This window comes from Muscardinus avellanarius (assembly GCF_963383645.1).
Source record: "Muscardinus avellanarius genome assembly, chromosome: 5".
NCBI lineage: Eukaryota > Metazoa > Chordata > Mammalia > Rodentia > Gliridae > Muscardinus > Muscardinus avellanarius.
In genome coordinates, this window is record NC_137790.1 from 94,118,134 (window position 1) to 94,144,136 (window position 26,003).

Consider the following 26,003-nt stretch of genomic DNA (forward strand, 5'->3'; position numbering starts at 1 on the left):
GGAATGTGGCTTTAGTCTATATTCTAACAAACTCCCAAGAGACACCCATGCTGCTGGTTCACAGAGCCACTTTGAGTAACAAGGGTCTTTGAATTTAATTACAAAATGAGAAATATTGCCAGGCGTGGTGGCGCACGCTTGTAATCCCCGTGCTTGGGAGGCAGAGACAGGAGGATCGCCCTGGTTCGAAGCCAGCTGTGCTGACTTAAGAGACCCTGTTTCCAAATAAAAAGTATAAACATAGGTCTGGGAGTATAGCCCAAAGGTAGAAGGGTTTCCACGAACCCCATTACCACCAAAAAGAAAAGAGAGAGAGAAAGAAATATTTTCTGCACATGGGATCTGGTATTCAATCATCTCCATATTAAGGCTGCAAAACAAGAAGGCAAAAGGAGTGAGATATGGATTACCTTTATTTTCCTCAGAAAAAAGTTACTGCATCTTTCCACATTCAGCTTCGCTGTCATGGCCCGATCATTTATAAGTCAGACTGCTGCTCATGGTGGCGTCACTGCCACTGAGATGTATCTCATGTAGGTATGGCCAAAATAATTCATTAGTAATTTTTCCTTCACAGCACATACGTAGACATTCTTATGATAGATAATTGTTGGGGTTTGGGACACATTATAAATTCATCCTAAAATATATTTTTACATAATCCTAATCATTAATGTGAAAACTAGAAAATCCTGTGAAAGGTAAAATAAAGAAGTTACTTGGCAGGAACTTCTATTTTTACTCAAATATTCCTGGTATTGAAGCAGAAATATAGCTGTTGCTACTTGGCTTTGTTCCAAAAAAGCCACACTCCTTCCTAACTCTGTGTCTGATGACTTTGCCTTCTGTTAATTTAACATAATGATTCCCTGAAGGGAACAGAGATTACACAGAGAGGTGTTTTTCTGCCATTATTGTAGTCATAGAATAAAAAAAAGTATGTTATTTTCAAGATCTCTTAAAAACAACCTCATTTTCAAAAAATTTATCTACAAATATAATATGATTCAGCTTTTTTTGTCACATGGGTTGTAAAAACTTTAGGGTTCAACAGAATGCAGTTCACACCTATCAGTTTTCCCCTGGAATATCGACTTGAACATAAAATTCTTTTTGAACCAAACTACCAAATTACCTGGGCTAACATGCTAGGTTTGGATGAATATTTTTGGCTTTTCCAAATGAGATGTATAAATTGGTAAATGGTTGTATCAATCAGTGATTCCTTAAGATACTGACATTTAAACTGATAATCAGCCACATAACTTTGCCTACAAAGCTCATATTTATAGGCTGAAAGCACATATTTTGTAGCACAGGGAGGAATAAAGTTAGAAAGTGAGGTGGGGGAGGAGTTTAACTGTAAGAAGTTTGATGCAAATTCTTTTTTCTTTCTTTGTGGTGCTGGAGATAGAATGCAGGGGCATTCTACCTCTGAGCTACACCTCAGCCCTATTTTTATATTATTATTATTATTATTTTGAAGCAGAGTCTCACTAAATTTTAGAGAGGGCCTCACTAGGTTGCTCAGGCTGGCTGAGAAGATGTGATCCTCTTGTCTCAACCTCTCATGATGCAAACTTTTTTTTTTTTTCACTAAGTTTCTCAGGCTGGTCTTAAAGCTGAGATCCTCCTGACCCAGCCTCCCAAGTATTGAAATTACAGGCATGTGCTCCTATGTCTGGCTACATTTTTTTTCTTTAAGTCTAAACAAATTTACCTTTCTGATACAGTAAACTGTCCTCCTGTCAAGAAACTGAACTGTAGGTTCCATGACTTATTACAACACTCCCCATGCTAAGTTCTCAATAAATGTAAATGAAGAAATGAATTGAATAGATGAAATAATGCATGAATGAATGATTAAGGTAATTAAATAAGAGGCTATTAGAAGGAAGCTGCTCCAGAACTCTGAATAACTACATAAACAAACCAGTATTCAATTCAATGTATACAGTCTTATTCTAGGAAAGTGTAACTTAAGCTTAACCAAGCAGAAAACACCAAATAACCTACAACTATGGTCTTTCTCTTGGATTAATCCAAATAAGGCTCTTGCTGTATTCTAACAACAACAACAAAAAATTATTTTCTTTGTTTCCACATTCACCCTATAAAAGCTTTCTTTTCAATTATCTCTGGCAGAGCCACTAACTGGCCAATTCATGAATAGCTCTTTGCTCAAATAAACTTTGATATTTAGTATGCATCAGTTTAATCTGTTAACAAAATGAATGAATGAGGAGAAGGGTGTTTGCGTAGAGGCAATCTTCCATTCCTGAGACTTTATGAATGTCAGGAGCGACTGAGTGAGTTATGTAGGTTTAAAAAGAGGATGCACCGAGGTCTATCTTCAGCTGTCGGTAGTTGCCACGTCTGAATATTTTTAGAGTTGTTGGCTCCTTGGTTCTGCTGTTAGAAAATAATAAACATGCAATAGATTAAAAAAACTCTGGCCCCACTGTTATTTCACAGATTTTTGGCCATTTTAAGTCAAAACATGAGAATTCCCCCCCCCCCAAGGATTTTAGGCCAGCTTCCTGGTATTTCTTAATAAATAATCCCCTTTTAAAATCTGTGGTGCTTGAGGTCTCAGGAAATTCACATTCACTCACTTTTTCAAGACTGGAAAAATGTCTGTTTACATATTCATAGGTACACAGTAGTTTATTATTTATGACCCTCTACATACATTCAGTCTTCAATAGCCCTGTGTAACAGACTAGGCAGATATTTGCCTTACTTAAAAACTAAGAAAAAGGAGAGGAGTACACTTGCCCCAAAGAGCAGAGATGTAGTAAGAAGAGACTAGTAGTACCTTTGCCTGCCGATTCCTATTTCTGTGTTCCCCCCTAGAAAGGACAATAAAGCAAGAATTGCATGGTCCCTTACATTTTACAGGGCTGGTGAATATGCTTGATTTTCAGGATAAAATAGTGAGCTAACATAGAGGGGTTAGACATGGACAAACTGAAGTACAAAGAAGTAAAATACAATTGTTCAAAGTTAACTATTGGTGGAACCTAATTGATATACTTGTCTCCTGCCTACAAGCCATGGTTCTTTTGTGTTTATGTGGTTGCTTGGTTGCAGCTGCTTTAGGACCTCAGAGGCACTGAATTAGAGTAATCACTTCTTTAGTTCATTGCCCAGTCTCCTCCATGGTCCATGCATGGTTGTTTTATTTAGTTGCAAAGTCGTCTTTTAAAAGGGTAGTAAGTGTCCTGTGAATCACCAATTAACATAAAAGCTAAGATGTTGATAAATAACTTCATATAAAATATTTCCTTTCCCTTGCCCCTGCCTCCCTCAATTTGGATTACTGGCATTCTGATTGACTGCTTTCCTTTTCTAATCATATGAAAATATATGACTATACAAATACATATTTATATTCCCAGGGAGTTTTTAGTCTGATATATTTAGTTTTATGAAAAGTATATCATGTCATAGATAATATTTTGGGGACTAGAGCAAGCTATAAATCATTGGGGATGTGTGTTGTATGATGGGAAATCATTTTACCATCCAGACTTAAGTAATCACCGTATACACAGACAATGCCCATAGGTGCCTCTATACACATTTAATGCATATATTACAACTAACCCATTTCTTCAGTTTAACATTTAAATGTTTTCCACCTACATATTATATGGCAAAGGTCCATTCGTTCAGCAAATATTTATTGGGTGCCTACCTTTTGCCAGGAAGTTCTGTACCATGCTGGGTAGGTACATCAGTGCCCAGATGGCTTCAACCTTTTCTTTCTCTGTTACCCCCTCCAAATCCCTGATCTCATGGAAATAACATTGTATAAGAGAGGCAGGCAATAAATTAAATAATTATGAAAAATATAGAGGACTTCAGATGATCTTTAAGTGGCAGGGAGGAGAAAAACAAAATGTGCAAGGCCTTTGAGTGCTGGGGGTTGCTATTCCAAAGAGAATGCTCAGCGATGCACTCGGGTGGGTAGGCAGAATCTTTAATCATAAGGGAATATGGGGTTCCCTGCTGGAGAGCTGAATCAGAAGGAAGTAAACTCTCCCAAACCCCCCACTCTTTGCCTACTGTGTCCTTAGAATTCGGGATAAGTAGATAAGAATGCTCCCCCAGAGAGACAGTGCACTTCCTCCCACTTTTCTTCCAGCTGGCCAGCCCCTCCTTTAGACTTGCCCTCCAAGTCCAGGCCACACCTGAATGCTACCCGCCAGGCACTGAACACAGCTGAATCTACACCCGCGCGCACTTGGCTGCGCCGCCGCGCGCGCCTCGCCCCCGCCCCCGAGCACGCGCGCAGGAGAGCGCGGTCGCCCCCGAGCACGAGCACGCGCGCCGGAGAGCGCGCCCGCCGAGCCGCCCTCGGCGCTCCCGGCCCCGCCGCGGACGCGCGCGCGTGCCCGGCCCCGCGGCGCCCGGCAGCTGGCGGCCCGAGGGCGGCGCGCGCCCCGCTCGGCTGCGGCGGCTGGTGTGGGCGCTCGCGTCAGGGCTGGGAGGAGGGGGGTTCGCGGCGCGGAGGGAGGCGGCATGAGGCAGCCCGGCGGGGAGCTCGAGAGTTGGGTGGAGAGGGAGTGAGTTTCGGGGCGCCGGCGAGCCGGACCTGCGCCTGCGGGAGAGCGCGGCCCGCCCGGCTCCGCCGCTCGCCTCCCTCCCGGGGCCGCGTTCAGCACCCGGCGGGGAACAGCGCCCGCCGCCGCACCGCGGCCGCCGCCGGCCACCTGGAGCCCCCGGGCGGGGCGCCCCCCGCGTCGGTGTGCGAGCAAACCCGGGAAAAGCATCCGGCGGCCTCAGGGAGCCCGGGAAGCCGAAACAGAATGTACCAGGGACACATGCAGGTAAGATCCACGGAGCTGGAGGAAATGTTGGGGCTCGTGGAAGAGCAAGGTGGTTCACAAGTTCCTGTGGTCAAGTGCTGCCTTCAGACAACTCAACAAGTGAAGTGGTGCAGAATGACCGTGACATTTCTGTCCCGTGCTGTCGGGAAAATTCGCGGGTTTCTGAGTGTGGGATGGGGGAGGAGAGACCTCAGAACTTCCACGGGGGAAGTTTGCTTTCCTTGCATCCCCTGAGCCTGTTCATTGACGGAACAAGGAATCCAAAGAGGAAACCCTGGAGACGACCGTGTTTCCGTTGTAATCTTATTGATGCATCCCGGCATGTATGTCAACTGAAGGGCAAACAATAAGAGGAAAGACAAAGCTTTTCCTTTGCCCATCCTGCAAAGGTTTCTTGACAAGACACTTTGCCACTTCCGCATTATTTTTTAAAGTCTTTTTTTTTTTTTTTTAATGGTTTATGCCGTATGTTTCCCCGTTCGAGTGATAGGACATTGTCACCTAGCCCAATCATCACAGGATATCTGGGAGGATGATTTTCAAGCATAGTCCTAGAGCCTCTAATGTTTTCAGGGGAGGTGCTTACCCTGGCTGCTGGGACCGCTCCTACTAGCTGTAGCTCTGCTTCTTTCAGATGCAAATTTTCTACTCTTTGGGCCGGATTACTTTAACCTTGACTCCAGTTCCCATTCACTCTGTGGATTTTTCTCTATAAAGGAAGATTATATTTTTTGGTAGAAAACCCGAATTACTAACTTAGCTTTCTAAAGTGTGAAATGGGCTCTTTTTGTGGACCCTAAATGCTGTTTGGGCTTTTTTCTGTTGCTACAGTTAAATGCAACTACCCCAGGTAGTGCCTTCACTTTGGTATGCAGCATATAAATACTGATAACGTTGCTTCTTCTATGATTTTAGAGCAATTAGAAATTGATTCCTAAATGTGTTGTTGCATTCCTTACTTATTGTTACCCAATACTTAATTTTCAGGTCTTGGGAAATTCTTTTGAACCATAATTTATTTGCATTTATATAAAGCATAGTATTTTTATTATTTCTAAGTTGTAAAAATTCTGAATCAGTACAGCCAAAATTCCAAAAGTATTTCCTATATTACTAACATCATTCTGTTTTGAAAATTATTACTGAAATTATGTTACATTAGATGAATGATAACTGAAGTATATTTTAAGTATATAGTAAATACGATCTACATGTTTCATTGGAAAGTTTATTATCAAAGAAATTTTCGAACACTGCTCCTCAAAAATTTAACAAAGGACTATTACTTTAGTTTTCTGCTTAATCTTTACCCAGAAATGATACTTAAATTTTTATTTATTACCTACTTATTGCCTCTAGTTTCTTCACAAGGCAAAAATAGGAAAGTTGTAATAGAATCAGTTCTCAGATAATTTATACAAGGTTCATAGTTGACTATTTAGTGTGATTTACAAAGAACTTTTCAGAATACAATTTTGTTTGAAAATATGTTATTGTAAATGATGAATTTGGGCAACAATCTGGTAAATTCATGTACATGAAAACAATTTAACTCAATTTTCTGCATATTTCAAGGGAGGATGTTAACTGAAACTTCAATTGTCTAGAACAGTGTCTGAGAGTTTAATTTCACTTTGAGAGAACAGATGAAATATAAGATTCTGCATATGCTCTCAGCTTAATGTTTCTTGCTTGAGCACAGTGCTATAATAGCAAATACAATTGCTTGGAGTAAAACTCACGAATCTGTTCTGCCAAGTCCAACTTGAAGATGAAGACTGTAATACTTTGTACTAAATAAAGACTGTAATCAATATGCCTGTAAAAATTTCATAGTACAATACTTTTCCCTATTTACTATTGACCATTAATGGTAAGCATAAAATTTCCAAGGCCATAGATAAAATCTCCATTGTGTTGATGTAGGTAGATTAGATAAAGAAAAGAACACTTACTTGTCAGAAATAACATCATCTCATACCTGTTATTTCTACTCTTTGGGCCGGATTACTTTAACCTTGACTCCAGTTCCCATTCACCAAAATACCAAAGAGTCATACCAAAGAGTCAGAAATAACATCATCTCATACCTGTTTCTGGTCACAGAGGAGAATAAACATAGTCCAAACACTCCAAAATGTTTGTGATTAAAATCTAAACACATATTTGGTAAAGTAGACCAATGAGGAACAGATTTACTAACATTTTTGCCAACTTCAGAGTTATTTGAAACACTGGCGTTACTTGACTGATACCTTAAAACAGGAGTGAAACAGAAAATGTTTGCATTCTAATTAATGTGTGCCTTTGAATTCTTCTGAGTATCCAAGGTATTTTAAAGTAAAGTGCCTTGTAAATAAGCAATCTGGAGTAGGGCGAGATGGCCACATGAAGCTTTAAAATTCATCTAATGTAAAACTCTCCTGGTGCCTTTATTTTTGCAACTTAATGATTTTTGTAAATAAAGTCTATGAATTTTGATACATATGCCTAATTCATCTAGTTTATAGTACAGCCAGAATTCATTTTAGAAACCACAGAGTTTTAAAAGCACACATTTGGTTTGCTCTGATAGTTTATTAGAAGATAAAAATGGACATCTATTATATATAGGGCATAGAATGATAGCATATATTTCTTGGCACCATAGTAAATGCTACAAACATGTTTCTTAGGTTAGTCCCAGGAGTTGGGTTGTTTTCCAGCTGCCTCACCAATTACTTCCAAGGGAAATTAATCACCCAATCAACCTGGCAACTCAAGCAAAAGTGGTTTCTTTAGTGATTGTTTTAGATTTTTTTTAACCTCTTTTAGAGGAAAAACTAAAGGGCCAGTGATGATTTTGGTTAAATATACTCTAGCATCAGTTTTGACAGAGTTTTATCACTGGATGACTTATGATCTTAATCCTACCAGCACCTCTGTGCTCAGTGTTGAGGTGCTTATTTGCATATGGATTAAGGATGTCAATTAGGGCAAAATTGTTACCTGTCTGTGAATATTCCCTTACCCAAAGTTGTTTACTGCCCCATGGGGCAATATAAATATGGAGTAATAAAATTTCAATTTTGAACTAAGATTTTTTATTATTAATGGAGCATCCACAATAATTTGTTTTCTATCGTTTTTGTAAAAAAAGAAACTATTTTTAGAAGGCAGTCAAATAAAATATCTATTTGTGACTATAACTGATCATTATTATAAGCATTCAAGCCACCGGAAGAATCAGTTCATTCCCTCTAGCTTCACAAAATATAAAACAAAAAGGAATTTAAATAACAAAAATTATAGGATTATTAACAGCTCTAAAAGTAACCATTTATGCTTATTGATGACTTTAAGCTCATTCTTCAAATCTTTGCCAACGGGAATAGCTTAAGTAATATAAATTATGTTAACTCATTAGATCTGGCCACTGGGTGTTCATTTAGGTTCACAAAGAACAATATACATAAAAAGCCAATTCCAGGTAAGACTAGAGTGTTGTTTTCAACATCTTTAACAGCAGCCTGTCAGAATAGAGACCCTCAGCAAAACTGAAGTTGATGATATTTATCCTGAATATTTCCACCTCCCCAACAGATGCTTTTCCTCCTCCCCACCCATGCCTCCTTTTCTGCCCTGCGTCATTTGTTAACCCTTTGCTAAGGTTTCAACTGCTAACAAAGATCTACTATCAATATGGTGCATGTGAGTGTGTGCATGTGCGCATGTGCACACATACTGCAGCAGTATCTGCATTTTCAGAGAGTCTTAGAGATTAATTTGAAGTGGGGGCAGGGTGTGATTTTTTTCTGGTGAGTGAGCAATGCTGGAGTTGTGTCCTTTGGGTCAGGGATAGCTGCTGCCTTTTCTGTCCCCCTAACTTAAATGGTATCTGCCTCTCCTTACAAGTCTTCCCATAGCAATGATGAACACTAGTACAATAAACTTATTGTCTGAAATATTAACTTGGAATCTACTGAAGCAAACACATTTACAGTTTAAACTGATGCTCAGAATTCTGACAAAAACTCCAGCAATATTCCGAAGTTACTTTCTATATATTCACAAGCAAATCATGTTAGGTATGGGTATAATATTGAGACTTAAACATCTAAAAATAATAACCATGTTCACATGTAACATAATATTTTATTAGCCTGAAAATATCATTTCTCAGTGATACTGGCCAACAGTTTATATTATATACTTACATTAAGAAACATAATATGAGCTTTATAGGTCTTACTTATTTAAAGCCATTCTTTCTAAAAACATGTTCAAAAGTAAAAATTTCAGCACATAAGCATTTCAATTATAAAACATTTTTAAAATAAAGACTAAGAAAAGGTTGAAACAGAACTTGTTGATTTTAAAAACCTAAATCTCTAGTATTATCACCACCAACCTTGGAACCATTAAGATGTGATACACCATGTAGTCAAAACATCTGGCAGGCTGGATTTGTTGGTTTATTTCACTTTTAATTGTAGTCACATGTTTCCAACACTAGCATAAACTAGAGCTGTTTAAAGATTTTATATTTTAGAATTAACTTCCAGATACATGTATAGAATAACAAGTATGCATTTCTTACAGTAAAGGTCAAGGTCAACTCCAGCCTAGTTTTCCTTATTAAAAGACTTGAATCCAATCTGAATTGTTGGGACATCTAAAACATGATATAATTTCAAATAGGCTCATATAAAAAACTTGGTTTCCAAGTTTCTAAAACATTTATCATCTTTTTATTATTTGAGATTTGTAAAAAACAAAATTATCTTGAATTAACATAACCAATGAATCAAAGACAGAGTGCTACAGACAGGGCTTAACTCTTTCTCAATGCCTTCTTCCTTCACTCCCAGTTCAGGTCTTTTTTCTCCTATACTCTGTTTCTCCTATACTGTACCCTTTAATAAGGATACTAAGTAAAAGATTTCCTCCCCTGGTCTGCTAAGAAAGATTATTATATCCTATATTATATTACTATATAATACAGAATATAAACAGGAAGATGGTTACTATTTGATAGGTTAATTATCAAGACACTTGCTGATTGTTCACAGCTCAAAGAATAATATAAACACTGTTGCCAATGTTGTCTTTTGTCTTTTTTTTTTTTTGGTGGTACTGTGGGTGGAACCCAGAGGCTTTCTACCATCGGGCTATACTTCCAGACCTATTTTATATTTTATTTGGAAACAGGGTTTCACTAAGTTGCTGAGAGCCTCACTAAGTAGCTGAGGCTGGCTTCCAACCTTTGTGATCCTCCTGTCTCAGCCTCCCAAGCATGGGGATTACAAGCATGTGCCACCATGCCCGGCTTATAATGTCATTTTTGACTGATCCTTGTTAGGAATGAACATACTACTTCTATTCACATTCCATTAAGTAAATAACCAATATATTCCATGTAAAGTTTTACTAAATAAATAATATTTATGGATTTTTTTAGACACTCACTGTTAGAAATTGCATAGAAAAGTAATGAGCTCATTTAAATAGGAAGAGGCTATTTGTTCATTATTTCATTCAAGAGAAATACATAGAGCTCTGCCAGCAGCCTGCAATGGGCTAACCCTGAGCAAATAGGAGAGTTTACATTGCAGGTGCATATCCAGCTTCCCAAACCCCTGCTCATGTGCAGATACCTCTGGGAAACCAAAACAATTTCTGCAAGTAAAATGTGGTGAGCAACATTTTTTTCTTCCCAAAAGAATGCCATATGGTGATCTATGAATCATGAAAATTCCAAGAGAGAATTGGTACTACTTTGGTGCCAGCAATCTACCTAGAGAATCACAGTATTCCCACTCCCATACTCTCTTAAAAATTATGTGGGTCTTAAAGCACCTGGTATGGTAGAGGAATTCATAACCATGCCATGTGAGAATGATTAAAATACCTGGGGATGTTGGTTTGGAAAGTAAAGATTCAGGGAAACCATGACTATATATAAGTATTTGGAGAACTTTATTTAGGAAAGGGGAGAATTGCACTGTACAGGTTTGGGGGTTAAAACTGGTATTGTGTCAGAATGAGGTAAGTTTCCTAAAGACAGGGATAATAAGGAGACATGTAGCACCCAGTTTGGACAGACAGGTAAAGGGAGCGCCACTGGCTGAGCAGAGCGCAGTGTTCCTTTACACACACAGGCCCCTGCTCTGAGACCATCATGCTTCATGAAAGAAATGCAGTGTAAAGCACCCTGAGAAAGGTCACATGTGCTGCATATGAACATGTGTGTGCATGTCTGTGTGTCTCAAATGGGTATAGTCAACGTTGTAATGAACAGGAATAAGCAAAATCTAACATTTCCCGAGGAAATAGTCCCTGGTTTCCTGGGAGGCCATTGGATAGAACCCTGCCAGGCTCATCATACAATGTAAGCAGAGATGGTAAATAGTCAGGAAATATGGAACCTTCTTAAGGAAATAAGAAAGAAAAAAAATTAAAGCACCATGACAACTAAAGCTACTGAAACTTCAAAATATCCCTTGCCCTGCTTTTACATGGGTATTAACTGAAACATGCATCCTGGTCTTGGATGATAACCTCTGACCATGTACCAATATATGACATTTGATTCTGCAGGTGAGTATGTACACATGAAACACCTGAGACTTTGTTGGGGATGCAAAATCTCAGATCCTACTGCAGAACTATTGAATTGGAAACTAAATTTTTTAAGGTACTAGTGATTTATATACACATTAACATTTGAAAATCACTGATCTGAAAAATGTCTACCTAGAAAACAAGAGCCTGGTCAATTGAACTTATGCTCTAGCAAAAAGTTTTATTGTTGGCTAGTTTTCTTACATCACAGAGGCATGATGAGGTCCCCGAAGGAGATTCTGGACAGAGCAACTATCGTAATTGTTGTATTGTGAATTCCCTTGTTACATTGACATCATATTCATCCTATTAACAACATAGCAGCCACCCAGTAGCCTGAAGCTTTCCCTTCTGGGAAAATGCATAATAAATCTATCATGTTCTGTCTAAATAAAACAAACCTTCAAATATTTAGAGAACTGTTATGTCTATATCCCTTAATTTTTTTTCTAGATAAACAGGCCAGTTCACTCAAATGTTTTTCATAATGACATTTCTGATGTTTTAATAGCTCCATGAAAGTAAAGAAATGGCCTTCTAAACAAGACACACTGACCAATGCCAAGCACTGTACAATTATTTATCTCTTAGGAAAGGCGTCTACTCAGGTTGTCTAAAACTGCTATAGCTTCTACTTACTTGTTTTCAAAATGGTTTTGTTTCTATTCTCTCAGTTAGTTGGGAGTTATTTTATAGGAATTGGCCTTTATAGCAAAATAATCTTGAATCCAAATGCACTGATTTGAATATTCTAGGTTAATAGACCCTGTCTTCAACAATTATGCTAATTGTTCAGTTTTGAGGTCATCAAATCTTTAGTTTGAAGAATCCTTGAGAAAGTTCTGCTCAACTATTTCATAACACAGTTGAGGAAACTGAACCCTTCACCATTAAGAGATTTGCTCAAAAAAGTCATACACTGGTTATTTAATAAAGCTAATATTGGAATAAAATCTGCTTTACCAGGTATTCTATTTCCATTACACCTTTGTTCTTTATTTTCATGCTTATTACATTAAAAACCATAAGTGAAAAGTAAACATTATAATAAACCACTAGACATTTCCAAATATTTAGGTGTTCAGTACTTAGTCACTCAAATTGATATTTTCCTGTTTTTGAGTTATAGTATATTTCATAGATATGTATTCTATTTTAGTAGTCTTTTGGTGGACGATGGAAAAAAGTCTGTCCTGGAAGTAAGTGTATTTTAAGAGTAGAATGAAGCCGGGCATGGTGGCACACGCTTGTAATCCCAGCACTTGGGAGGCTGAGACAGGAGGATCGCACAGGTTCGAAGCCAGCCTCAGCTACTTAGTGAGGCTCTCAGCAACTTAGTGAGACCCTGTTTCCAAATAAAATATAAAATAGGTCTGGAGTATAGCCCAGAGGTAGAAAGCCTCTGGGTTCCACCCCCAGTACCACCAAAAATAAATAAATAAGAGTAGAATGAACAGTCATGAAATGTATTATTTCTTGTCCTGAAAGTGTTCACTGTTGTGTCATGGTCTGACTAGACTGAAAATTTGAGTGAACTGGTTTGATAGGTTCTTGGAACTATTTGCCTATATACATAGGTAAATCAATCAGGGTATCTTAGTTGTAAGTAACAGGAACCAACTCTTTCATTAAGTAGAATGGGGATTTAAAATATATCTAAACAAAAAAAAAATAGAAGAAATGGTAAAGGTAGAAAAAAAATCACCATTTTACAATCATCATAGTAAAATGGATTATAATAAGAATAATCAATGGTGGGAAGCAACTTGATTAGTAACAGAATATTTATTTTTTTAACTTTTTATTGGCTTCACTTGGGAAACCATCTGGTCCTGGGCTTTTCTTTAATGGTAGGCTCTTTATTGCTGCTTCAATCCCTTTGCTATTGGTTCCTTTAAATTTTCTATATCTTCTTGACTCAATTTAGGCCTCTTGTATTTATCTAAAAAGTTGTCATTTTCTTCCAGATTTTCCATTTTGTTGGAATATAGTTTTTCAAAGAAGTTTCTGATAACTCTCTGGATTTCTGTACTGTCGGTGATAATATCTCCTTTTCATCTTTTATCTTCATAATTTGGATTGATTATCTCTTTTTCTGGTTAAGTTAGCTAGTAGTTTATCTAGCTTGTTCATTTTTTTTTTGAGAAACCAGCTTTTGGTTTTGTTTATTTTCTGTATTGTTTTTTAAATTCTCTACTCCATTGATTTCTGTTCTGGTTTTAATAATTTTCTGCCACCTGCTGACTTTGGAGTTAGATTGTTCCTGTTTTTCAAGGGCTTTGAGGTATGTCATTAGGTTATTTATTTGATGATGTTCTGTTTTTCTTATGTGGGCACTCTGAGCTATGTATTTTTATATTAATACTGCCTTCAAAGTGTCCCAGAGGTTTTGATATGTTGTACCTCTATTTTCACTTGTTTCTAGAGATTCCTCAAATTCACTCCTATTTCCTCTCCTTATAGTTAATTTCTAGTTTCAGTCCTTTATGGTCTGAAAAGACATAGAGAAGTATGTCAACTTTTTAAAATTTGTCAGTGCTTCCTTTGTGGTCCAGGATGTAATCTGTTTTGGAGAAAGTTCTGTGAGAAAAATGTGAATTCTGCTGTAGTTGGTTGGAATATTCTATATGTGTCTAATAGGTCCATTTGTTTGATGGTATTCTTTAGATTTAAGGCATCTTTGCTGACCTTTTGTCTAGAAGATCTGTCTTACGGTATGAGAGGGGTATTGAAGTTTCCCAGTATTATTGTATTGGGACTTTTTTGTGTGACTTAATTTCTCAAAGAGTTTGTTTTATGAAAGTAGCTGCACCTGTGTTTGGGGTGTAAATGTTGACTATCATTATTAACTCTTGATATATTTTTCCTTTTACAAGTAAAAAATGACCTGCTTTGTCTCTTCTAGTAAGCTTGGGCTTGAAGTCTAACTTGTCTGATATCATAGTTGCTACTCCTTTTTTTCTTCAAGTTCCATTGGCATGGATTACCTCACTCCAGCCCTTTACCTTTAGTTTGTGACCATCTTACTTATAAGGTATGTTCCTTGCAGGCAACAGATAGATGCATTCTGGATTTTAATCCATTTTACCACCTTATATCTTTTTATTAGGAAGTTGAGGCTATTTATGTTCAGTGTAATTATTGAGAAATGGTGTTTAATTCCTAACATATTGAGATTTAACTTCTGTTTGAGGTAGTGTTTGTTCTTCTTGCTTAGTCGTTTGCTGGGTGGAAATTGTTGTTTCTCTGGTTCTGGTGTGTATTATTTACTTCTTCTTTCCAGTTAATCTCTTTGAGTATTTTCTCTAGTTCTGGTTTGGAAGACATAAATTTCTTCAGCTTCTGTTTGTTGCAGAAGATTTTTCTTTCCCTGTCTCATTTGAGAGATAGTTTTTCTGGGTAGGAAATTTTTGGCTACAAGTTGTTTTCTTTCAGAGTTTGGAATATGTTACTCCAGGCCCTTCTGGCTTTCATAACTTGGTTTGGGAAGTCTGGAGTGATTCTAATTGGTTTGCCTCTGAATATTACTTAGTCTTTTGTTTTTCTCACCTTTAAGATTCTCTCCTTGGCTTCTACATTTGTCAGTTTGACTATTATGTGGCATGTTGAACCTTTTCTCTGATCTTGTCTAAAGGGGGTTTTATAAGTTTTCTGTACCTGTGTATTGACCTCTTATTCTATGTTTGGAAAATTTTCTGCTATTACTTCTTTGAAAAGATTGTTGATCCTTTGGTTTCACTTTTATTCCCTCTTCTGTGCCAATTCTTAGGTTAGCTTTTTAAAAATGGGTCCATATTTCTTCAATGTCCAATTCATGCTGTAGATTTATTTTTTTCTAAGTTATATACTATGCATTCAATTTTGGAGTGATCATCTTCTAGGAGCGAAATTCTGTTCTCTATGTTGTCTAATCGATTGTTTATAGTTTGAATTGGTGCCTTCATTTCAATGATTGTGTCCTTTATATCTTTCAGACTCTCTCTAAATTCTTTTTGGAAGTCCTATATTATTGTTACAGTTACATTCCTGATTTGACCTTCTGGAGATCTCTGGAATTCTGTGTGGTCAGGTTCTGTTATTGTGGAGTAGTGGGAGATCACTAATTTTTTTTTTGTTATTCCTCCTCATGATTTCAGAAGTTTGTATCTGTTGCTTTTGGTAAATTTCTGTCAGTTTCTAGGTGTCAGCTGATATATCCAAGGGCAAGTTGCAGTGTATTCAACAATGAAGGTTGTGTGAAGAGGGCAGTGAAGTTGTAAATGCAGGAATAGGGTAACACCACAGAGAGGATAAAATACCATGAGAGTATGAGTTTGGTACGGTAGTATATAGTAGAGATTAGAGATAGTGAATCTTTAGTAGTATTCTAGTAACCAATGTAGAATTTTTTACTATAGTGGTATGAAGTAGATTTAATACAAGACAAAGAAGAGAAAAGAAGCGATAAAAAATAGAAAAGGGATGGAGAGAAGAGAGTAGATATGTACAAGGGAAGAAACTTGGGAGAGGTTTGGGACTAGAGCAATCAAACAAGCATAAACACACACACACACACACACACACACACACACACACACACACGAAAATAATGCAACCCTACAAATATATGACTATCCAGCTGACTGGGCCTCTGCAGTTTCTCTCTGTGCAGACATGAGTGCCACCAACACCTTTCCTGTTGCAAGCCTGGTTCTCTGAGCCTTACTCAGATGGCTGGTATCGATTGGGTTGGATCTAGTGTTATGTGTAAATTGCCTTCCACGCTTTTCACAGATGTGGAGTCTCGGTCTCTCCCTGCCTATATAGGTGGCAGATGCCTCTGAGACCAAACTCAATCTTAGATTCTTTTTTTTTTTTTCAGGAAGGTGTTAGTGTTAATTTTATTTTATTTTTATGTGGAACATATTGAAAATGGCATACATTCAGACTGTGATTGGTGCCCTCTCACCCTCCTCTTCCTCTTCCCCTCTTCCCAACAATGAGTGTCCAAGTCAATCATGCTATATTTATGTTTTTACACAAATTCAGATGTAGCTCCTACATTAATCAACTTTGGCCTTCTTCCTTTCTCATCCTTCCATTCTAGTTTTAGTGAGGCAAAATTATGAGAAATCACACAATGGAATTCTACTCAGCTATAAAGAAGAACAATATCATGTCATTCACAAGAAGATAGAAGGACCTGGAGAACATTATGTTTAGTGAGATCAGCCAAGCACAGAAAGTGAAGGGACTTATGTTTCCTCTGATATGCCCAAACTAGGGAGTTTTAGGGATACCAGAGGGACTTCAGACAATGGAGGGGAAACCTCACCAAAAATTAGCTTCTCTTTTCTGCACAGCTAGGGTTAGGCTGGTCTAACTTCTCCACATTTACCATGATTGTGTGGTCTGTGGTGATTCCAGAGATCTTACTAGTTAGATCTAGTGTTAAGCGAAGGTCTCCCCCACACTTGTCACTGATGCATAGCTTGAGTCTGAGCCTCTGCTATGTCCAACAGCAGACAATCCCTACCTTCACAGAGTTGAACTGCAAAGTCTCAGTCCCAGGGAGTTTATCATGGTTGCATGAGTCCCTGAGGGCATTGAGCTGGGTGTTCTCCAGTAAGAACGGTGGCTTCACCTATGGTTTTGCTGAACCTGTTTTTAAGACAATGGAAATTGGGTGTCAGCAGGACTGGTATGTGCTACTTCCCTAGGTCTCTGCATCCCCAATGCTGGGATTACAAGCGTGCGCCACCACGCCTGTACTTTAAAAGCTTTTTTAATGTTAAAGAAAAGTATTTACTGAGGCACTCACAGACTCTAAGAATGGAACAGAGGGACCAGGCAATGGGTGAGGGACCTGGAGGAGAGGACACGTGGCACTTCTGATTTGGATGTTAGTTTAGCCAATGCTCCTGCTGTTCTTTCTCACAGAACTCCCATGCCAGAGTTTGAACTGCTTTCTTCAGTACCAGGATGGGTTCTTCACCATGGCTGATGCTGTATGTCTGAATCCCAAGTGAAAGGGGAGGGCAAGCAGAGCTGATTGGTGGAGTCAAGCTATACCTCCATACCTCTTTGCAAGGGGAAAATGAACTTTTGCTTTCCACTAACACTCAAAAAGTGGGCCATTTCCCAATTGTAGGAAGACAGTTTAGATTTGGGAAAGTTAAAAGAATAAAGCAATGAGATGTCCAGGCTAACATATTATAGATTTTGCTTCAAAGTAAAACAGATACATAGTTCTCTTATCTTGAAAATAAAACACTCAGTTCTATGTTGTCTTGACTTGAATTCAGTCAGCCTTGAGGAATAAGAGTTAAAGGGAAATAATCCTCTTTGAACCCATGCTTATTCAGTACTACCTGCCCCTATATATTGGTCTCTAGGAGAATATTGCATAAGCAGAGTATTTTTCTTATTAAATTATGCAGCAAAGAACAGCAGAGTGATTCGCTATCATTCATCAGTGTTCATCCGCTGCTCATTCCTATTCTTTTTGAAAAATTGAAAAGAACCTTGTGAAGAATTCAGTAATTAATTAGGGAACTAAAATACATATCATGTGCCACAGAGATAAGAACATCTTTTTGTCTCTATGTGTAAGAACTTAATATGGAAAAGTGAGCACATTAGTGTTACGTATTCATCCAAAGGATGATTATAATCAAGACACCCTATGCATTTGAGTCATTAATATTGATATGCAGTCTCTTATATAAGTCTTTAGGAAATTTATGTAAGACCAAAAAAAGTGTTCCTAAACTTGGGGAAAGATTTAAGTAGAATGGAATCTTAAAAGTATAAAGGTCTTTAGAGTTCACAGAGCACAAATTTTGTCATTTCATATATGAGAAAACTGGGGGCCTAGGTCTTTTTTTTTTAATTGCTTTTTCCCAAAATGAAAAAAAATAAAAAGTATGCTGAAAGACTTTGGGAAGCAGACATCAAACATTGCTCAATACTCTTTTACATTTGAAGAAGCAACAAAACATGTTGCTTAAGAGCTTCCTCTCCAGGATCAGATAGTCGAAGTTCATGTTCCAGTTTCACCAATCTAATTACCCATCCTCTCTAACCCACACTTTCCTTACCCGTGGCATGGGATAATAAAGGTGCTCACACATTGTAGTGACTTTGCAAAGATTAATTGGGATCATGAAATACAAGGGGCTTAGTATGAAATAATTTGTTAGGTTGATACTCTCTAAAAGTTTTTATAGAGCCATAAAAGTATTCCATACCCATCATATATGGAACAAGGATATAGCTACATATACAGCTACAGCAGTGCCTGCTGTACCTGCTTGTATGCAGTGTTGTTGGTACATACTTTTCTTGTTTTCTCATAGTTTTGGATTATTTTTTTCATTTTTTTCCCCATTCCCAAACCCTTGCCTTCTATCGGCCCTGAATGCTGCCTCCTGAGTGAGCATTGCTCTTCTGCACATCAGCATCCCTGTCTGGTAATGCAGAATTAAGAATGTTTTCTTTCATATTTCCCTAGTACTTTATATGCATCATTAATGTCATACTAAAATATAGCTTTATTTATTTTTCATGCCCCCAACTACTTGTAAGCCCCTCTGTGGCAATGTCTGTATTCAATATATATTTATATCTTTGGATACTAGGAGTGCCAGATGCACACTATTACTGTAGTCTATTGAATGAATGGGTAAAAGAATGAATGAATGAGTGAGTGAACAAATGAAATACTCAGAAGAATCTCTTAAGAATAAGGACTCCAAAGTGCAGTTAGGATGGTCTCTTTCATTTGGAAATACACGTGGCCCCAGGATCTGGTCTATTCCCTTGGGTTTTTGAAGCAAATGCTTATCAAGTAGAGTTTCCACACACTTGAAAGGGAATCAATTACAGAAAAACCTTATAATTATATTGCCCCTGTAATTAACTAACACTTCGCTGTCAAAGCAGTCTACACAGTTTAATGGGTTCAACCTCTTTAAAGCCTGAGGACAGTCTGGGGCTATAGATTTAGGAATAAAGAAGATCATTCTAGTAGTTTCTAACTGTATTTTAAACTGGCCATGGTCATCCTTGTGAAGCTGTACTTACAGTAGTCATCCGGTGGACTTACTCTGTGAACCTGTCTGAATCTGGAGATCTTGTCATAATGTCTTTCATAGTTGTTTTGTTATGTGAGCCCAAGTTATGGAAGGGTAATTCTTCCCATTCAGATAGGGTTAAAAAAAGATTAAAAAATCACATGTTAATTCCCTACTGACAGAAGTTTAAATAATCCCAACTTTTATCACTTACAAAGCTAAAATGAATAACTTTGTTTTACAGGGTGGAGTATGAATGTGAAGTTTCAAATGATAACCTAGAGCTGTTCAACAAAAAACAAACAAAAAACCCTGATCACTGGGAAATGCCAGAGCCTGGAATTTAAGTCACAAAATGACCTGGCTTTGTTCCATACAGCCTAGTAATTAGAACATTTTGGGGGGAACAAAAAAGACTTTTTGCATATCTAAACTATAAAATGCAATAGGACAAAAATTCATGCAAAAGATTTATGTGAACTCACTTGGAAAGATATATTTGATACAATACAATGTCACATAGTTCTGAAAGTATAAATTGTTGCCATTAATTTTATGGAGTTAGATGAAAAAGCTGGGTACATAAAGGGACATTTTTCCTTTTACTTTTTATCTATCTTTATAGTTTTAATGTTGTAAAATAAACATGTTACTCTTAATTTTTTTTGTGTGTGTGGTACTGGGGTTCCTGGAAGCCCTTCTACCTCCGGGATACACTCCCAGACCTATTTTTATATTTTTATTTGGAAACAGGGTCTCTTAAGCCAGCGCGGCTGGCTTTGAACCTGCACGATTCTCCTGTCTCCGCCTCCCAAGTGCGGTGATTAGAAGCATGCGCCACCACGCGTGGCCTTATTCTTTAATTTAAACAATAAAAATTACCCAAAAAATTACATATCAAAGGAAAGATCTCGCTTAACGGAGAGAAGAAATAACAATGCCAATGACATGCACCATCTTGGGGAAAATTATAAAAAAAAAAAAAGCATTCTTTGCCAGTGGGCCAAATACACAAAGATCATTCTTTTCCCCAAGAAGACACAGTTCTGTATTCCATTGTAAAACTTGGCCTGTGGGTTGGTTTTAGACTTAAGTCCCTTCATCCACATATCCTCTCACAGCTAATCCACACAGCCATGATCTTCAGCGGTTCTGAAGGAGATCTCCTCTACTGAGGACCTAATTGTGTATGTGTATGCATGCATGTGTGTATGCTCAACCACACACAGACATGCAGGTGTGCACACTCATATGTGTGGGTGAGTGGTGAAAGGTGAATAAACCAGCTCTATTTTTACCAAATAGGTTCAAACCCAGATTGGATGTGTTTGTAAGGCCCTTATGGAAAATGGTCAATTTATAGAACTGTTGGTTTTCCTTCCAGCTCTGAGATTCTGTTATTATCAGACAATTAGTGATATATCTATGAGCACTTGGTCAGGTTAGATTTCCTCAGTTTACAATTAGTCCTACCATGGAAAATTATTTTTTGAAAGGTGCTACCTTCAAGTTACTTGATATTTCTTATGAAGCCAAAGATTAACCTCCCCTAATTCCTCAAAGAATACGCTGATTTGGGAAGATCCTGCCACTCTTCTCTTTCTCATTCTGCAAACACTGCAGAGATACTTTCCTATAGAGATATCCCAAATAGAAGATGCTTGGTTGTGATAAAAATACTGATATCTCTGCTACATAGTCACTTCTGTGACAGCCTCATAAAAGTTAATCCTCAGTGAGATTGCCAAAGGATAGATATTTTATCTCTGTCATGCTGATAAAGAGAATGCAGCAGATAGGGGCTGACTATCTCACCTAAACTTCCTTGTCAAATCAGCTGGGAACTAAGGACTGAATCCAAGTTTCCACTCTATTGCTTGATTCACCTAGAAAATTCAGGCCATGTCTCCTTGTCAATACCTCAGTTACTGTAAAATGGCTCAACACACTGAGACAAAGGATTTTGCAAGTTTCCCAGGATGTTGCAGTGAACTTGGAGGATAGAAATCTTTGATAATTCTTTGTATTATTTACTCAAGATAGATGCTAAATCCACATAGCTTTTCAATCCTCTGACCTCAACATCTGTGTACTTAGTACTTTGAAAGTACCTTTGTGTGTGAGTACCTTTGTACCTGCCTAGCAGAGTCCAAAATAGTCATGAAGTATTCATGTTTTTGTACAGAAAGCCTCCCTAGATTCAGAAATGCCTATGAGACCAGAACAACATTGAGGCTGTGAAATTATCCAAAGCTCAGAAGCCCAATGTAGAGTTGCTCTGTTACATGTGTAGAAGCAGAGCCTTTGGTTATATGTATGAACTAAGCCAAAATATCCCCATTGCCAAAATTTTGTCTTAAATAAATATTTCAATTTCATGTTTAATTTATACTTTGGTATTATAAAATATTCAGTAATAAAATGGTGGTCATGTTAGTAAGATTTCCATCACTGTGACAAAATGCCTGGGATAATCAACCTTTAAAGAGGAAATGTTTATTTTGGCACACAGTATTAGAGGTTTGGGGCCATGGTCAGTTGGCCCCATTGCTTTACGGCATGAAGTGAGGCAGGAATATGATGACAGGGGGTGGATGGTAGATCAAAGCTTCTTACTTTATGGCCTGGATGCAAGACAGAAAGAAGACACCAGGATCTCAGGCTATACCACCTTGCAGGTTATACCACCAATGACCTTATGACATCCTAGTTGGTACCACCTCTCAAATTTTCTACCACCTCCCAATAGCTCTCATTTGGGGATCCAGCCTTTAACACATGGGCTTTTGAGGTACATTCTCAATCCAAACTATAGTATTGGTTCACCAACTCAAAGTGTATATGTTCAAATATGGACTCATCACCACAAACAACCTCCAGAAAACTGACACCTTCTCTTATTTTTCCTGGGTTGTTTAATAGTACCACCCACTCAGTTACCTAAATCAGAAATGTGAGAGTCATACTTTCCTCTTTCCCTTTTCCCCTAAATTAAGTCTAAGTACTCTAGATCTTTCTTTCTAGTTCACTCCCTCTCCACCCTCTCTCTCCTATCTCACTAGTGCCATGGTAGATCACTTTATCATCTGTACCTAAAAAGTCACTTGTATCAGTCCTTTTGCTGCCAGAATCACATGTCTCTTGCCACCCTCTTTGCTAAGCCACTAACTTGATTATCTCATCCTTCTTTTCAAGTCCTTTTGTAGTAGACCAGCATCTATACTATTGTGTTTAGGTACACTCTTCTTTAGACTATTATTTTAGAATGTTATCTTAGAAAGCTGGGACTGGTGGTGCATGCTTGTAATACCAGCATTTGGGAGGCTGAGACAGGAGGATCCAGGTTTTTGGCCAGCCTCAGCTACTTAGTGAGGTCCTTTTCAACTTAATGAGATCCTGTTTCAAAATAAAGATGCAAACATAGGTCTGCAGATGTAGCTCAGAGGTAGAATGCCCCTGGGTTCCATCCCGAGTACTGCAAGAAAAAAAAAAAGTTATCTTAGAATTCCTAGCTGTATTTGTTAAGAATACAGGTCCCTGAACCTTATTGCAACCCTACTGAATTAGGCTCCCTGTGGGCAAGGCCTGAGATTTTGTACTTAAATACTCTACAGATGAACTTAATACACACAGAAGCATGAAAAACACTGGCCTGCCGAATGAGATGTGATTTATAAAACCAACTTATCTAGCTTTCTTATTTACAATGTCTTCATAATCCATAAACCTTGCCAAATTTTGGATATTTTCTCAAATTGGACCTGTGTTTCCATGCCTCTGGCCTTATCCAGTGGTGTTCTCTTTGGCTGGAACACTCATAGTCTCTACCCTGGCTGATCCTTATTTCCCCATCAAAACCCAATTAAACATTATTTCTTACAAGGAAGTGTTCCCTGAGCCCTGAAGTCTGTGTTAGTCACGCTCCTTCAAGCTTTCAGACCATCCTGAACCTGAGCAAAACTTTCTCAGTTCCCTTACCCTGCTCCCTGGTAGGGATGAGAAGAAATGAAGTTAATGGTAAGGGCATTGTCACATAGCACTGGCTGTTACACAAATGTCACTCACAAACACTGCCATCCCAGGGCAGTCTATCTGACAACCTAGATGGCACTTAGTGACTACTGGGCAGGTAGTGCATACAGCATGGATATACTAGGCAAAGGAATGACTCACGTGCCAGTTGGGATAGAGCAGCATGGCATGAGAGTTCATCATTCTTCTCAAAATGGAGAGAAATTCAAAACTTACAAGTTGTTTATTTCTAGAATTTTCCACTTAATATTTCAGACCATAATTGATCACAGGTGATACCTTAGAAAGCAAAACTACAGACGGATGGTAGGGCCTACTATATACAGTGGATTAAATAACCAACCATGGAAATAGTTATCATTTTGTGTGTATGTGTAGTACTAGGGATTGAACCCACAGCATTATACCTCAGAGCTACACCCCCAGCCCTATTGTATTTTTTATTTTGAAACAGGGTCTCACTAAGTTGCGGAGAGACTCAGTAAGTTACAGAGGCCAGCCGAGAACCTGCAATCCTCCTGTCTCAGCCTCCCAAGTACTGAGATTACGAACATATGCCACCATATCTGGCAGTAATTTATCTTGTTATTAACCTTAATGTTCTTGGTTTGATTTTAGCTTCTGACAATTCCCATAGACCAATATAATTTAAGCATTTTATCTGAGATCTCTGAAGATGAAATTACATTATTATAAAAATATACTACTCCCTTTAAAAACCAATTAGTCTTGAGTAATCTATTCAAACTCCTGGTTATTTTAAATATGATAGTTTCACCTTAAAAAAGAAAAAGAAAGAAATATTCTCTGGTAAGAAAGAAAGCAAAAAGAAATATTGAAATGTTATCTTTAAGTCATCAAAAGCTTGGTATCAGACAAATGAAACTGTTATGTGAGATTATCAACGTTAATATTGGATAAATTGCTATAATACTAGATGTCAACCACTAAGCCAAGCATGGGAAGGAGGGATGGGGAGGGAGCGGGGTGGGGATCTGGTAGGGGCTAACTGGGCGATGTGTGCATGTATGTCTACAAAAGTATTATTTTTATCCCATTATGATGTATGAATACAGTGCACCAATAAAAAATTTTTAAAAAGACATCAGTTCCCCCCCAAAAAAAAAATTAAAAAAAATGCAGGTGTGAGGAACCAAAATGTAGAACCAGCCATAATTGGATTCTGGGCCTTTTTCTACCCTCACTGAGAGTATGACTTGGGAGTACAACTTATCTATCCCCCATGGTCTCAGCTCTCTCCTCTACAAATGACTAGATAGAATCTTGTAACTGTCAGCATTCTTGCAGCCATAATCACATCACCAGGCTAGAAGCAAGAGAAAAAGCAGGGGGAAGAGGATCCATATATAATCTCTAAGGCCTCCTGCCAGGGAACACCTCCTCCAGCTTCACCCTACAGGCTTACCAGGTACCACCCAGGTAAATCCGTTACAGTTGATTTATCAGCTTCTGGGATTACAACCCTCATGACTCAACTACATTAGCTCCAGACATTAATAAATGAGCTCTTTAGGGGACATTTTATATCCAACTATAACAGATTTTAATCTTCCTCCTGTACTATAACTGTATTATTTAAAACTGAACATTTACTAAATTAACATTTTTAAGATAGTACTTAATGTAACAAAACGGTATTTAAATAAATGATATCTTGAGTTTACTAAATATATGTATATACTTACATAAATATATGTGTAATTAGATTTGGGGAGGGAAAACTATTGATCTAATTTTACTATAACATTATAACAATATTATACTTACTGTATTCTCCTACTTGGTTATACTATTTTGTTGTATGAGTTTGGTTTTTAATTAGTTAATTACATAATTCCCATTATATGAAATGAATATCATGTTATTCAAACTCATGGATTATATTATTATAGGTAAAGTGAACATCACAGCATTATTTGAGATGATAATTCTCCCATTTTCCATCTGATTTTCAAATACTTGGGGAAAAACTTAGGGTAAGATATTAATCCAAGCTGTAGCATTTTCTACTTGTATAACCTAGGACAAGTTTCTTACCTCTCTATACATCTCTAGTTAGAAAATTGGAATGTGCAACAAACACTTTACTCCAAAGCCTTGAATCAGTTTCTGCCCCTGACAATGAAAACATAGGTTTGTTTTCAAATTTTAATATTAAATTCACCACTTATGAAATACCCTTAAGTAATTGAGGATGAACATTATTCATTTAGTAAAGACTATCTCATGAAAACAGAGACCATGATTTCCTATTGTTTAAACTTTATAATAAAATTATTATAATGAAAATTATAGCCTTAACTAACTAATCAAATAAGATATTTGCAGTGGGAAGTACTTCTATATCATCTACCTGATTTTCCCATTTCCAAGGAAATAGATATTCTCTTACCAGTCATATCAGATACAGGCCCTCTGTAAGCTGTCTTTGTTATACTCATTAAAGAACACTGAAGGA

General features: G+C 37.7%; 1 protein-coding gene across 1 annotated transcript in view; it reads left to right on the forward strand.

The window, feature by feature from the left end:
* Nucleotides 1-4,814: 4,814 nt before the first annotated feature.
* The window catches only part of PEX5L (peroxisomal biogenesis factor 5 like), a gene marked incomplete at both ends in the record, with an annotated part of 250,623 nt that continues 229,434 nt past the window's right edge, over nt 4,815-26,003 (forward strand). Inside the window, one exon of the mRNA XM_080696072.1 lies at nt 4,815-4,835. Within this exon, the coding sequence (XP_080552198.1) occupies nt 4,815-4,835 (21 nt within the window). The remainder of the gene's footprint in view (nt 4,836-26,003) is intronic.